Source organism: Petaurus breviceps, unplaced genomic scaffold, assembly GCF_028583685.1.
Source record: "Petaurus breviceps papuanus isolate PSGF00001 unplaced genomic scaffold, PetGlider_PUasm1.0 90195, whole genome shotgun sequence".
Lineage (NCBI taxonomy): Eukaryota > Metazoa > Chordata > Mammalia > Diprotodontia > Petauridae > Petaurus > Petaurus breviceps.
In genome coordinates, this window is record NW_027187192.1 from 237,131 (window position 1) to 252,618 (window position 15,488).

The window sequence follows — 15,488 nt, forward strand, 5'->3', positions numbered from 1 at the left end:
GCGGCGGCGGGGGTGGGGGGGGAGGGGAGCACGTGGCCACTCGGCGCTGGCGCCGCGCGTTCGGAGCCGTGTGCCCCGCGCTGCCCCTGCCCACTCCACCCTGTCTGCTGCCCTCAGCTGCACGGCGCTGCCCCGCACTGCCCCCTGCGGCCGTCGCCTGCACCTGCACGATGTAAGCCGAGGGGGCCCCAGCGTGGTCCCGACGATGGTGAGAGCCCGCCTCCGCCCACCCTCCCAGGCACCCCTGCGCTGCAGGGGTCCGCCCTTCCTTCCACGCCCACCTTGGCTCCCGGGTTCCCGCGGCGCTATCTGTTTCCTCAGTTTCCTCGGTCTGATGAGCGGGCTGAGGCCGGCCAGCCCCCAAGGCCCCTCCGGCCGCCCCTACGTTGTAGCGGGCCTTCTTTGGAAGGGGCTAGCTGGTGGTCTGGGCGGGAAGCAGGGACAGTGCCAGGGGGGCGCCCGGAAGTGAAGCGCCCGCCTGGGCCTGGTGGAGCGGGATGGGGTCCTAGGGGAAGGGAAAGCTGCCAGCCCTGTGCTGTGGGTGCACTCCTGACCTGGCACGTTTGGCCTGGAGGAGGGGCGGGGCCCTGGAGCGCCCCGAGGGTCCATCGAGGAACCGAAGTGGGGAGCGTAAGAGCCAGGCAGGTAAAGTGAGGCCCGACGTGCGGGAAGAGCCAGCCCCCGCGGGCCTCAGTTTCCTCGGTCTGATGAGCGGGCTGAGGCCGGCCAGCCCCCAAGGCCCCTCCGGCCGCCCCTACGTTGTAGCGGGCCTTCTTTGGAAGGGGCTAGCTGGGTCGCGCCGCTGAGAGCCTCGGCCCTTCCGGGCCTAGCTCTCGTGCCCTTGCCTTCCCCAATAGCTTTTACGCAGCCGACAGAGAAGGCTGCATGTCGCGACAAGAGGCCCGCCTTGGCCGTGAGGGTGGGGATCGGACTGCGCAGGCCCGTGCACCGCCGCGCTGCCCGCCCGCGGGCCTCAGTTTCCTCCTCTGTGCGGCGGGCCCTGTGCAGGGCCTCGGGCAGCCCCCGTGTGCACACGTTCGGTGCTGGGCAGTGCGGGCACAGGGAGGCGGGTGCAGATGGGGGCTCGGCCGCGTGTGCGTGCAGCCTGCAGCCGGCCCCCTCCCGCATGGTGCCGTAGTGTGCGCTGAGACCTGCCCTGGGAAGGCAGCCCAGCATCCTGGGAGCAGCTCGGAGTGGGGCCCGCCAGGCAGGCCGCAGGTCCGCCTCAGGGAGCCTGCAGTGGGGCCACCTGGCTGCAGCCCACGCTGGCTGGCGCAGACACGGCAGGCTGGCCAGGGCCGCTTCTGGGGGGCCCGGGGAGCCGGCCTTACCCCGCCCCCACGCTGGGCAGGGGGGCTTCTGAGGGGCCCCGGGGAGCCGGCCTTACCCCGCCCCCACCTTGGCCAGGGCCGCTTCTGGGGGGCCCGGGGAGCTGGCCTTACCCTGCCCCCACGCTGGGCAGGGGGGCTTCTGAGGGGCCCCGGGGAGCTGGCCTTACCCTGCCCCCACGTTGGGCAGGGCCGCTTCTGGGGGGCCCGGGGAGCCGGCCTTACCCCGCCCCCACCTTGGCCAGGGGCGCTTCTGGGGGGCCCCGGGGGGCCGCCTTTCCCCCCCCCCCCGCTGGGCCGGGGCCACTTCGGGGCCCCCCCCCCCCCCCAGCCTCACCATTGGAGACCCTGGTGGGAGTGGGCAGAGCTGGGTGCTGTCTGAGCCCCGGTTTGCTCCCCTGTAAAATGGTGGCACAGCGCTTTCGCCTTCTGTCCCATTGGGCTGTGGTGGGGGAAGGGCTGCGTCATTGTGAGTTTTCTCCGCTTAGTGTTTCACAGTTTTTAAAAAAATGGATAAAGCGCAACTGTTTCTAAAGCCTGTGTCTTGGTCACAGGTGCTTGATTCGTGAACGGACACAAGTGTGTTTGGGGCTGTCATCATGTGCTCTCCCGAGAGCCCCAAAATCCTCTACAGGAACCCCAGGCTCCTCCGGCTGGCCTTTCTCCAGCTCCATCACCAGCAGCAGAGCGGCATCTTCTGCGATGTTCTCTTGCAGGCAGAAGGTAAGAGGCTGGTGGGTGCAGTAGAAAAACTCTCCGGGGGATGGACTGGGCACGGTGAGGAGGGGCCCCTGTGACCATCTAGCCTGGCCTGGACCTGAAAGGGAGGGCCTCTGAGGACGTCCTTGGCACATGCTCAGTGAGGGTGCACCCGCTACTTCTCAGGGCATGCCCTTCTGTTTGGGGATCGCTCTAATGATTAGAAATGGTTTTCTAGATATCTTTACAGCTTTTACCCAGTGCTTCCAATTCAAGCATTGGCAAACCTCAGATTTCCCCCCCCCCCCCCCCCCCAAACTAGCTAAGCATCCTGGCTCTTTCCATTGATCTTCATTTGTCAAGAATGAATGAATGAAAAAGCGTTTATTAAACTTTAAGTCAAGTCTTGACTTGAACACTGAGGATTTGTATATTAAAACTGAAAATAGTCCCTGTCCTCAAAGCACAATTGACATTTTAATGGAACTGAGGTACATTGGACCTCAGAGTTACCAGGATAGGGAATGGGGCCAGAGGAGAATAGGTTGACACACCCCATCCAGGGACAATTTTAATCCTGGATCCAGAACCAGTGAGGAGTAGGGAAAAGAAAGAAAGTCTAGGAATATAGGGTGGAGGCTTTGGCTGGAGAGGAAAGAGTCAATAGAAGCAGTGGCTCAGGCTTTTCCTGAAAATAGTGGACCAGTCCCAGAGAATGGAGAGGCCCCAGGAAGTTCTTTTAGGGCAGCAGTTCTCAAACTTTGGTCCGTACTCTTAATTTTTATTGAGCTTTTATTTATGCAGCTTATATTAACATTCGCCACATGCAAAACTAAAACTGATGGAAGTCTAAAATATTCATGTATTAATCCATTTAAAAATAGCTAATAAAACCATTACATTTTAGGTTATGTTTATGAAAAACTTTTCCAAAACAAAAAATTGAATGAGAAGAAGGGCATCATTCTACTTATTTGCAAATCTCCTTAATGGCTGGCTTCATCAAAACTGCCTGAATTTTCTTGTCCATTTCTACATTCAGTCTGTTTGGATATATTGTTTTGATTGAAGTGTGTGAAGAAAATCTGGCCTTTTATAGATCTGCAGTTGGACAAGGAGGTAGTTTAGTAGGCGAATTATATCTTAGTATTTATTATGAAAATACTTCTGAAAACAGGACCCCCTCCCCGAAAAAAAAGATTTTTATGGGCCCTTGAAAGAGGTTCACAAACCATGCTGCTCTAGGGGATAGTTTAACTGATGGACTGCAAGATTCTGACCAGGGCTGCAGCCAGTGTGGTTGATAACCTTTCCTGGAAGCCATACTTCTCCTAAGGCAGGCCAATATAGCATGTGCATTTTTGACTGCCACATCACCCTGCTGACTCAGAAAAAGCTTGTGGTCCACTAAAATCCTCAGGATCTTCTTCAGATCAACTGCCATCTAATCATGCACCCCTTCCCCCTTGTACTTGTGAGACTGGTTTATTAAACCTAAGAATGAGAGTTTCCATTGAGTTTCATCTTGTTAGATCCATCTGAAGGCTCTGACCTTCATTGTAGCTCTTGACTTTTATCCAGCGTTCAAGTATGCCCTTATCCTTATCGTTGATAAAGTGTTCAGCATCCTAGGGTATGGCACAATGGAACTTTGGGGTCTGACAACCTGATTTTAAATCCCAGCTCAGCTACTCAGTGCTTTTAAACTTTCTCTGATAACTTAAAACTAAACTAGGATTTTGGGGATACTCTGTATATGAAACCAGGGGCCTAGCACAGATACTTGTGGCACCCCACCAGAGGCCTCTTGCCAAGTGACATCAAAACATCTGTCACCTCCCTGTGATTCTTTGATTCCAGACGTTCACTCAGTTCCAAATCTCACACAAGAATCCTGTGAGATATTTGATCAGATGTATTCCTTGGCAGTGGGTAAACTGGATTTGGAATCAAGAAAACCCAAGTTCAAATCCAGCCTGAAACTAGATTAATATGGCCCTTGGCAAGTTCTCCCTAGCACCTTTCTCCCTGGATTGATGGGAGAATAAAACAGGATGCCGTTTGTTGACATTTTGCAAACCTTAAAGCATTATAGAAATGTTAGTGAGTGTTACAAAATCTAGGAAACCTCTATCTCTAGCATTCTTTTGGTTTTCTGGTTTTGCGCCCTGCCACAAAAGGGAAGACCATTAGGGTAACATGATTTGTTAATGAAGCCCTGCCGGCTCTTGGAGCCACCAGTTCCTTTTGCAGATTCTTAGTAAGCATCTTTTTAATGACCCTTTCTGGAATTTTCCCAGGACCCTGAAGCCAAGTCACTGACCTGGAGTTTGCCGGCTCTCTTCTCTTCTCAGTTTGGAGGAGGAGGGCATCGCCCTTCTCCAGGACTGCCATCTGGCTCACCAGTCTTTCTGATGTCACTGACGTTGTGTCTGCTTGCTCTGAGAATGTTGCACCTAGGGGCCCCTCACCTGGGCTTAAGGGCAGATAGGTGTCTCCTCCTCCATCCTCATCTCCCTCTTAGACATGTTTGTTCTGCCCTTTCCAACCCAGATATCATTCATTCTTCTTGGCAGAGAAAAACAAGCAAAATACCGACTGAAAAGCAATCACCTGTCTTCTGTCATCGGGCAGCATTTTCCCACCCATCCTGAGCAGCCCTCCTCTTCCTTCTGCCGTCCTTCTCTCTTAGCACCGAGAGAGAAGGATGTTGTTTTTATTAAAACCCCTTTTGTTTTTGTCAGTACCCACACTGGCAGCCTCAGCTCATTCTGAGCTTTCGCACCCTGGGGACTGTTGGTAGAGCACTTTGGATTCATTCTCTGAGACCTTTCCGTACTTCTCTCCTCTGTGCAGTGATATTCAAAAGTTAATTTTGAAATTAGTTAATTTTGAAAATTATTAAATTAGTATGTTCCCCATGTGTCTACATTAGTCTAGTCTCTATCCAACTCCTGTTTTTCCTCCTTATTGGAGTTGTTTCCCTTTCTATCTTCAAAATTTCCAATCATCCTTCCCAAACTTATTTCTCATATGGAATTGGAGTCCTTTGGGATGCTACCTGTCCTTCCTCCAAAATCTGCTAGCAGGTTCTGCTGGCAGAATATGGCCCTCTAGGGGTGGCTAGGTGGCACAGTGAATAGAGCACCGACTCCAGAGTTAGGAGGACCTGAGCTCAAATCTGGCCTTAAGACACTTAACACTTACTAGCCCTGTGACCTCGGGCAAGTCACTTAGCCCCAGTTGCTCTGCCTTTCCCCCTCCAAAAAAAAAAATAATAATATGGGCATCTTTCCTGTCCTTTCTTATAAGCTCTAGGAGGAAGTTGTCAGGTCAACCCTCAGTTTTCATAATTTTACCCCAGCAACCAGTCTTGAAATCTGAACCTCCCTGTAATCAACAGCCAGATCTGGAGAGGAATTTCCCCTTTGGTGGACCCTCCACTTGTGATGGGTGAAGTTTTCAGGACAGATTAAGAAAGTTGTCTTACTTTTGTCAGAGAGAGACAAAGACAGGAGAGTGAGAGACAGAGGGACAGAGCACTAGAGCTGGATAAGTGAAGTCATCTCACCTCCAGGCCAGGTTAGTGATAGGGTTCCCAGGCTCCTCTCTTTCCTGTTCTTATGTCCAGGCTGCCTGTAGCATGCTTTAAAGATAAAATTGCCTTTGCTTCTTCATCTGTTGATCTTTCAGAAATGTTTTATTTTTGCTCTTTGTAAATCACTTACTTCTGCTGACTCCCCGCAGTAGTAACAATAATATAATGATTACGTTTATGTAGTAGTGCCTTAAAGTTTACAGAGAACTTCACATTATCTCATTTGACAAAACAGCCCTGTGAGAAAAGCCATATTATGCCCATTTTTAGAGATGAGAAAACTGAGTCACCAAGAGGATTAAGTGACTTCCCTAGGGCCTCACAGCTAATCAATATTAAGGCAGGAGTTGACCCCAGGTCTTCCTGACTCCAAGCCCAGTGCCCTAACCATTATATTATCAAAGCCATTGCCTCTGTTTGCTCCTATATTAATTTTTAGTTTGATTTTTAAAATTTTAACATAAAAACCAGAAAAGCATTTTCATGTCCACAGCAGAACATGAAAATATCCCATTTCATTTTGCTTGTTTTTTTAAAGTATATGATACCACACCAACTTTTAAAATTATCCTGTTTATCTCTGCTTCCTTCTGAACTTTGCTCTTTTCTACACATTTTAAAAGTGTTTCAGTGATATTCTTTGTTTTGACCTCAGCAAACCCTTGGTTGTCATTGAACAAACCCATTTCCCTGGCTGTGACTCCCCGCCCCACTTCAGCGTGCCCATCACCCCTCCCACTGTGTTCTGTCTCATAAGTAACGAACTTGTGTGTATCTTAACCGTGCATCTTGTTCTCACTGACACCTGGCTCCCTCCTGATGACATGGCATCACTGGTCCCTTTTGCTGCACTGGTCCTACTTTCATTCATACTCCATGACTAAATAGTCAGGATGCTGGGTCCGAATATTCTTTGCTTCCCACTGCCATGTCCCTCTACCCTTACCACTGACATTCAGTGACCTTTCCTTCTGGGAAGTTCGTTCAATCTGTATTTATTACACAGTTAAGATTCTTACATTACCCATCACCTACTAACCTCCAAGACATTTTCCTTTCTCAGTGAGCTCAGTGCCTGGGTGTCTTTATTGCCCCAAACAACCCAGACTGTTGAATTTTATGTATTTCTACATCATCCTGTTGATGTGTACGTTCAGACTGAGGTTTCATCTGATGTGCTGTGTTTCTCCTCCCACCCCTGCCTCCATGCTTTTTACACTGTTATTCTCATATACCCCAGTTAGGAGAAATTGCAAGTTCTACCCTGTTCTTCCTTCTTTCTGCACTAGTGCATTCTTCTTACTCACCCTTCTCTTTCTCCTTTTCAGAATAGAACCAGTCCTCCAGCCCCTTCCTCACAGGTCCTCTGTTTTTCTGATTTCACTCCCTCAGTGCCCATTAAAGACTTAAAGTTCTGAAGGATTTGGTTTCTTTTCCCTTTTAGAATGTTAGTACTATATTATGTACTGCCCCTTTTAGCACTCCAATGACCTTCCTTTTCTAGGCTCCTCTGGCCTCTTCTGTTTGCATTTCAAAGTTGCTAGTTAGCCCAGGGCTTTTCTTCTGAAATGCATGAAAGTCCTCTCCATTCCAAAGGGTATTTTTTGCCCTTGGAGAGTCATACTCAACTTTGTAGGTTAAGTTAGAAGAATGAACTATAAGCTTGTGTCTTGCCTTTTAGAACATTGTATTTCTAACATCTCTCTTTTTTTAAAGTAGTTGCTGCCAGGTTTCATGTGATAGACCTTGACTGGTTCCTTGGTACTTGAACTGCTAGATTCTGGCTGCTTGGGAGCTCTGGATTTGGGGGAGAGTGGGTCTTTTTCAGGAGCTGATGAGTGGGTTCCTTTGCCCTGGCTCTGACCGATCTAGGCTGTGTTAATTGTCATTTCTTGGATTATTCAGGTTTTTGTTTTGGGGTCATGCATGGATTTTTAGGGAGTACAATGATTCGTAAATTATCTCTTTGACCTGTTTTCTGGATCAGTTGCTTTTTATATCAAATGTCTTACATTTTCTTCTTTTTTCTCCCCACTCTTTTGATTTGTTCTAATATTTCTTGTTGCATGGAGTAGTTAATTTCTTTTTTACTCTTTTGGTTTCCAGGGAATTTATCACTTAGCTAAGTTTTACCACTTTTTCTTCTAAGCTGTTTCATTTCTTTATTTCTCACTTCTTTTTGGTATTGTTGAAAATCTGTTTTTTTTTTTTTTTGTCTTTGAGGCTCTGCGTACAGTTTTAATAGAATTCTTTGTTTTTGTGGGATTTTTAGATTTGCAATAATTTTTGATACTGGTCAGTCACTGTCTTTGGTTTACTCATCTCTCAAATTTTGGTTCTTGAATTGAGATTTTCTTGAAGACGGGCTCTGTCCCCTGTGTACTTTTGGGTAATGTGGTTGACCCTGCCTTGGTCTTACCCCTAGGGTCACCTGGGATCCAGTGGTGACTACCCCTGGATCTTTGAGATTCAGAACACTGGATATTCAGGGCTTTCTGTGCCTTCTCTGAGCAGAGGCCTTGGAGCACTGGGGTGACCGTTCTGACCTGGACCACTGATCGATGCTGCTCCCTAGTACTTGCAGTGATCCTGCTATAGGTTTCCGGTCATCCGTGAGCCTTCTGCTTTTGCTGCTTTCAGACACAAAGTCTTAGAGATTATATTTATGTCTCTGCCCCTGTTCTGGGAGGCTATCACCTTGTTTCCCTAGACCGGTGCTGGGTTTGCTGGTTCCTTCCCCCTCCCCTCCTTTCCCTATTGCCCAGGGGTTCCTGGCTGATTTTTTTGTTATGTTCTTAATTGGAAATACTCACTTAGAATAGTTGCTTGTTGGATTTTTTTGCCTCTTTTTGTTGTGATTTAACAATCAACAACAAACATAAACATTTCCGTATACAAAAGAACAGTAGAGAGGCATACAAGACACAGGTGTTGTTGATGAACAGTTCTGAATGTCACTGGCTTCTGTCCTGCTCTCCAGCCTCATGTCTGCCACTTCAGATTGCTTTTGCCCTCCATGAAAACCTTGTTTCCATTTGAGGGGATCACTTTATGGTACCTGGTAACATGGACTCTGGATAGGTGTTCCTTGAGCCCCTTTATCTTCTCTAGAAGATAAAGACCCACTTAGACTTGGAACATAGAAATCACTTACTTGTCAAAATACAGACATCAGACGATGTGTGCAGATCATTGCAAAGTTTCTTGTGCCATCCATGTTGAGATTATTGAACCCAGTAGCTCCCTTAGGTCACTATTGCTTGGCATCATGGGTGACCTATTGAAATCTGGTCCCATTCTTGAGACTGAGACTGCTGGAGGTCTCATCTTTTGATGGTGAATGGTGCTTAGACCTTTCTCTTAAAAAAAATAACAATGGGGGTTATTGCAGATGGCTTGTGGGCATTGAAATGCCTGTAAAACTTTCTGTTACTCAGCAGATTATAGATCAGTCTGTGCTAAGTGTAGGGATTGTTTTTTTGGTGGGACAGTAAGGATTTTTTCTCTTTGCTTCCTAAAAACATTTTGGTACATTAGTAACAACCAGCTGGAGACCGCTGTCCCGTGGTGGCAGGGGTTCTTAATTTGGAGACACAGAATTTGGGGCCAACTTAACTAGTGCTGTCACATTGGTCAGATCGCTTCTCTGTGGGCCTCGGGTTTCCTCATCTGTCAGATGAGAGCACTCATCTCTGAATGTTTCTTCCAGCCCTAAATCACATACAAATATACTTTATTGAGAAAATGAGAGTCTTAGTGAGCAGATTCTCAGGTTTTCTCTCTTGGACTTCCCCACTGGAGCTTCTTACCCTCTTCTGGATTGTGGATTTGCATCTAAAAGCCCCCTCCCAAGGGCTGCTAGCATGTCCACTGAATGAACTGATGGGTAAAAAGCTGTGATTTTGTGCCGGGCAATTCTGTGGTTGGGCCACCAGGGGCAGTAGAACCCAGCAAAATGACTGGCTGCTGTTCCTGCAGGTTAAAGGACTGAGATAATGACTGCTGAGGGGCAGAGGACTTTTAGCGACTGATCTCATTTGATCCCCTGGTAGCCCTTTGAGGTAGATCCTCCAGGTATGATTCCCCAGAGATTTCAAGTGGCTTGCCAGTGGTCCTACAGCTAACAGGTGTCAAGGAGCAAGATTCAAATCCAGATCTTCCTGGCTGCACAGAGGCACTGAGGATACTGCATATATCGCATACATGTATTATATACTCTCACTATGTTGAATGTATGTTTCAGGATAATGCTATAGTGAAAGAAACACGGGCCTAAGAGGCAGAATCCCCAAATTCTGGTCACAGAGTGGCTACACTGGCCATCTGATCAAATCTATACCGCAGGAGTTTTCTCTAAAGCATATTGCGGTGGCCATCTACCCTTTCTTTTCATTTGTCTAATTTCATTTTTTTCAATGAACACAAATCTTATTTTCTCTCCTTCCTATTTCTTGCTCATTGGCGAAAAGAAAAAGAAAATATAATAAATAAGCATGGTCAGGCAAACAAATTCTTCTCTTTGGTGATAGCCAAAAAATATACATTTCCACCTGCACCCTGAGTTCTTCCCCCCAGAATCCTGGTCGGTCATTGCACCGATCAGAGTGCTGAAGTCTTTCCCAGTTCAGAGTTGTTTTTGTTAGTTAAGTTAGAACAAGTTTGTTCCTTGGTGCTGCTCAGTGCACTCTACCAAACTTCATACAGGTCTTCCCTAAGTTTCCTCTTCTCCGGGCTAACTGTTTTGGGGGGCATTTTTTTTTAACCAAACCTCTGATTACATGAACTCACGGCCTGTCACCATCTGGGTTGCTCTCCTCAGAATGTGCTCTGACTTATCAATGACCTTTCTAAAATGTGGTCACCAAAACTGAACATTCTATTGCAGGCGTGGTCTGACCAGGGTAGAACACCACCCTTGTAGTCCTGATACCATGCCTACTACTGCATTAGCGCTCATAGTCACCTCATAAGAATGCCATAGATGCGGTGCCTTCACAGAGGCATTTAGAGGTGCCATAGCGCACAGAGCTCTGGAAGACTTGAATTCATATTTGGCCTTCAGCACTCACTGTCATGTGACCCTGGGCAAGTCACTTTACTTCTGTCCATGTCAGTTTGCTCAACAGTAAAATGGAGATGATGCCAAAAATAACACTTACTTCCCCGGGCTCTCAGAGGATCCCTGGAGATGATGTGTGCAAAGCCTAGGTGCTTCATAAATGGCTCATGGCCTTTCACCTCTTAGCTCATTTGCCCCCTACTGAAAAGGCCAGAGACTTTACAGACTGCTCTCACCAAGCTGCCCCCACTCATTACTTGGGAAGTGTATTTTTAAATCCAAATGTAAGCTTTAGCTTGATTCCTACTCGTTATCCCCTTAATTTGATTCAGGGCAGCCTTGGAGCTTGTTGAGTTCTTTTGGGAGCCTTGCTCTTAGCGGTGTGGTCTCTATCACTACCCTTGGCCCCTCTGCCAGAGTGCAGGATCTCCCTGTGGGGATCTTTGACTACTATAACTGGTTGAGGGGGATGTGACTCATATTTTGTCCCTTTATACTTCTCCCCACTCCCTCTTTCACCCCTCTCCTCCTCCCCCTGCTCCCAAGTAAATTGAAGCTTGTGGGGAGAGGAGGAGGGAAGGCTGGAGGCAGAGCACCGAGAACTTGACGGAATGTTTGGGTTGGAATGGTCCCCCTTCCCTTCCCCCATCTACTTAAGGTGGGCTAACAAAGCCTCCTGGAAGATGGAAGGTGCTATAGGGCCACTACAGGGGTATGGTGTCAGGTGGGCACTCATTTACAAAGTTAGAACTGGGGGGGGCAAGGCTATCAGATTTGGGAAGTTAAAAGCAGTGAAGAGCTGCTAGTAATCAAGTATTTCTGAAGCCCTTGCCTTGTGCCAGGCATTGTTCTAAGTGCTAGGAATACATGTAAGTAAAAAGAGCCCCTGCCTTCAGGTAGCTTATATTCTAATGGACGAAGGAGAAAGGGGGTGCAGTAGGTGTCCAGGGAAGAAGGGAGGCCAGTTAGTAATAAGTTCATATGTACAGGAGTCTGCCCTAAGAGTTGTGACTTTTTTCCTTTTTGTTAAGTGCATTAATTTATTTTTACATGCATTTATAATCTCTGCCTCCCGTTTTCTTGACTTCAGTAAACATCAACAAAAGCCTCCTCGTAAGTATGCATAGTCCAGCAAAACAATTTTCTGTATTAACTGTATTTGAAAATGTGTGTTCTGTTTAATTTCATCCCCTTTGCAGCGGGAGCAGAGTGCTGGAATTCTTCAGACTTCTGGACTCATTATTTATCGTTGCACTGACAGTTCCCAACTACTTTTCTCTATGATGTGGATGTCATGTGCTTAAATTATTCTCCTAGTTCAGCTTATTCCCCTCTGCATCAGTTCATAGAAGTTTTCTGAGTGTCCTCTGGACCTGTTTTGTCATTTTCTATAGCACAGTACTATTCCATTCCATTCATATTACCATAATTAAATTTCCGAAGAGAAAACCTCGAGTTTGCCATTTTGGGCCACAATGAAAGAACTGTTAAAAAGACCTGTGGACACATGGGTCCTTTTCCTCTTTCATTGATGTCATGGCACGGGAGCACAGGGCTATAGGTATAGTAGGGATATTTCCCTTGGAGCTAGGCCTCTACGTTGCCTGGCCATTGCTAGGAAAATGGTCCCGGGCAGTTCTCTCAAGGCCTTTGTGGTGGCTTTGTCGCATTTGGCCCAGGGCTTGGCTTGTCACGTTTGTTCTCTGGGAAGGCAAAAGCCCGGTTGGGTAGTTTAGGCTGTGGTCTCTTGGGAGGGAATGCTGGCTCAGGAGTGAGGAAGGCCCATATCCCAGCAGCCTTCTTGCCACTAATTCACTTCGAGACCATAGGTAAGTTTCCTCCCTTCTAGCTAGGCTTTGTTTCTCTCTATAGTAAAGAGCTTGATCCTAATGCACTTTTAACCTCCTTTCTGTTTCTGATGGTGATTCAAAGATGATTCCCCTTTCAATTGGAGACTCCATGGTGGGGGATGGGGGGATAGGGGAGGGTATGTGATTTGTTTACTGACTGACACAGCTGCCTGCTTGTGACGCTGCCATGTTTGGGTGGGTTCTCCTCCAGGTGAGGCAGTCCCAGCTCATTGCTGCATCCTCTCGGCCTGCAGCCCCTTCTTCACTGAGCGTCTTCAAAGGGAATGGCCTGTCCAGGGCCGAAAGGTGGTGTTAGAGCTGGGAGGCCTGAAGATTGGGACTCTTCGGAAGCTGGTAGATTTTCTCTACACCTCAGAGATGGAAGTTTCCCGAGAAGAAGCCCAAGATGTATTGTTAGCTGCCCGTCAGCTTCGAGTCTCAGAGCTGGAGTCCCTGCAGCTAGAAGGTGGAAAGCTGGTTCGGGCAGCACAGGGCAGACGCTTAAATCGGGAATGCTTGCAGCCGCCACCCACTGCCCCAATCTCTACCCAAGTGGGTGAGCCTAACCGCCAACCCCGCACTCCCCTGCATCCTCCCCAGGCTGCCTGTCCCCCTGAGGCTGGAAAGCTGCAGCTCTTAGGGAAGGAGGATCCCCAGGAGGAGAGCAGAGGGCAGAATACAGAGAACTTGTCAGAGATATCGGGCCCTTTCCCAATCAAGGGGAAGGCCAGTATCTGCCCTCCCACACAAGCAGAAAGTTCTTCCCTTAAGAACCTGGATCAAGGGCCCAAGGAGAACAGGAGGGTGCCAGGCCCTGGAACTGCAGAGCTCTTACCCCCCAGCCCCGCTGTAGATGAACCACTGCTGCCTAGGAAGATTCGGCTAAGCCGCTCAAAGCTCTCCCCTGATGTTTGTCCGGCCAAGGCCCTCAGTGTTGTAACAGGGTCCAGTTCAACACCCATGCCCCCACCGAGCCGCCGCCTCTGGAGACAGAAGACTTTGAGCAAGGAGGTCCCAGAAGAGGAGCAGGGGCCAGGAAAAGCCAGGCTTCTGGAGGGGCCCTCCAGTCCCTCCCTTCCGACCCAGATGGGCGGCAGTAAGAAGCGCAGCCCTGATGCTAGGGCCCCTAGCTCAGACCCTGCAGAGGAAGGACAGGTTGGACGGGTCAAGCTGCGCAAGATTGTTAATGGCAGCTGCTGGGAGGTGGTCCAGGAATCTTCTTCCAGGGATTCTCAAGAGAGTCACCAGACCCCGGAGCCAGGGGGAGAATCTGGAGAGGAGACTCAGGGCTTTGGGGTGGTCCTCGTGGAAGAGGACAAGCCATCTGTTGAAATCGGTTTGTGCCCCTTAGATTCCCCGGCCTGTTCCAGGCTCCAGCAGACAATGATGCCTACCAGTCAGTCTCCAGACATCCCTGATACGGTGGGGAAAGCAGCTCTATTGGGTGGAGACTGCAGAGAGCCCTACGGGTTTGTTCCGGCCTTGCTGGGTCAGCCTTGTGAGGCAGAAGAATACCGAATAACCAGTGCAGCCGCGACCAGCGAGCTAGAGGAAATCTTGGACTTCATGCTCTGTGACTCAGACATCGGCCCTCCCGTAGATTCCCTGGAGAGTCCCAGGGCAGAAATCTCGAGGACCCCCCCTTATCCCCTGACGGATCCTGAAAAGAACTGGGTAGAAGGAGAAGAATGGTGTTTACCAGATGTGGAGCTGTGGCCAAGAGAGTTTGCTGGATTGGAGAAGGACTCGGTTAAAGTCAGAGAGGAGAAGGGGTCTGTAGAGCCCCTCAGCCCCCTTGTGGCCTCTCATGTAAGCGAAGGGGAAGGACTAGCCATGCCTACCACGTGGACCTCAGAACCCGGATCTACCAGCCCCCAAGCAGATGGGCAGGGAGAGAAGTTACTCTGCACCGAGTCCCCTGTCCATTTCCATGCACCGTATGGAGACCTGTCACCTCCCTGCTCCAGCTGGGTGGACGCTGGCTTTGGGAAACCCTCTGTCACTGATGACACTCTGTACCCTGAAGGAGACCCAGTAGTGGCATGCCCAGAGATCAAGGAGGAGGAGCCTGAAAACTCAGAGAAGCTGGGCCTGTCTCCCGATAGCCTGGAGGAAGAAGGGGAGATTGATGTAGTGGACTGGACGGCACAGGTCGGGCAGGTGCCCTTCCACAGCCTCTCTGTGTGGCCCGACCCCTCCTCAGAATCAGAAACGGAGGTGGATGTCTTGACGTAGCCGGGGGCGCCCGGGCTGGGTGGAAGTTACTCACTGAGGCTAGCAGGGCTCCAGTGGCAGCAGAGGTAGCATGGACCTGAGCACGTGAATGAGACAGGGACACCGCACCCTGTCAGGGGCCCTTCTTGGAGGGAACCCACTCCTCGCCCACCTTCCTTTTGCTCTGGGAATTGGGTACAGGAAGAGGAAGGCTGGGTCGGATGGGGAGTGAGTCCTGGCTCACAGCCATTCCCTAAAAGGGGGGGGGGGAGGGCCCCTTCTGCCTCACTGTGGAATGAGGGGGCCCCCAGCATGGACTGTGCCCATCACTTCTGAAACTAGGCTGTGTAACGGGAGCTGGAGGGAGGGGCCTGGCCCAAGCCAGATTGGCCTAGTCTGGGGTGGGGTGGGGGCAGGAAAAAGCCCCTCCAGGATCTCTAGTCCTTCATTGACATTCTCAGGTCTTTAGCCTCCGGCTGTCCAGATGGCTCCCTGCTGGGACCCAGGAGGGGCGTTTCTTCACTTCCAGGAAGCGAGTTAGGAGATGGCACTTGGCTCAATAAACAGTTTTAACTCCTCCCAGTGGCTGCGCTTGTGCTCTCAGCGGGGGGAGGAGTGGGGGGGGAGTGGGGGAAGGAAAGGCCTCTATAAATAAGGGCACCGTGGGGGCGGCCGGTGGCACGGCGTGTGAGAACACCTGGGATCGAATCCGGGCACCCACCCAGACACAGCCGGCCGTG

At 49.7% G+C, this 15,488-nt stretch overlaps 1 protein-coding gene across 1 annotated transcript; it reads left to right on the plus strand.

The window, feature by feature from the left end:
- The first annotated feature begins 1,902 nt into the window (after positions 1-1,902).
- Positions 1,903-15,398, plus strand: BTBD18 (BTB domain containing 18). The gene is made up of 2 exons (XM_069107639.1): positions 1,903-2,051; positions 12,746-15,398. Exons 1-2 carry the CDS (start codon positions 1,928-1,930, stop codon positions 14,767-14,769), a joined length of 2,148 nt encoding a protein of 715 aa, XP_068963740.1. The 5' UTR covers positions 1,903-1,927; the 3' UTR covers positions 14,770-15,398.
- Positions 15,399-15,488: the final 90 nt, after the last annotated feature.

Coding starts and splice junctions, on each gene's coding strand:
- BTBD18 (XM_069107639.1), top strand. CDS start 1,928: ATGTGCTCTCCCGAGAGCCCCAAAATCCTCTACAGGAACCCCAGGCTC. Junction 2,052..12,745: donor TGTTCTCTTGCAGGCAGAAG/GTAAGAGGCTGG, acceptor GTTCTCCTCCAG/GTGAGGCAGTCCCAGCTCAT.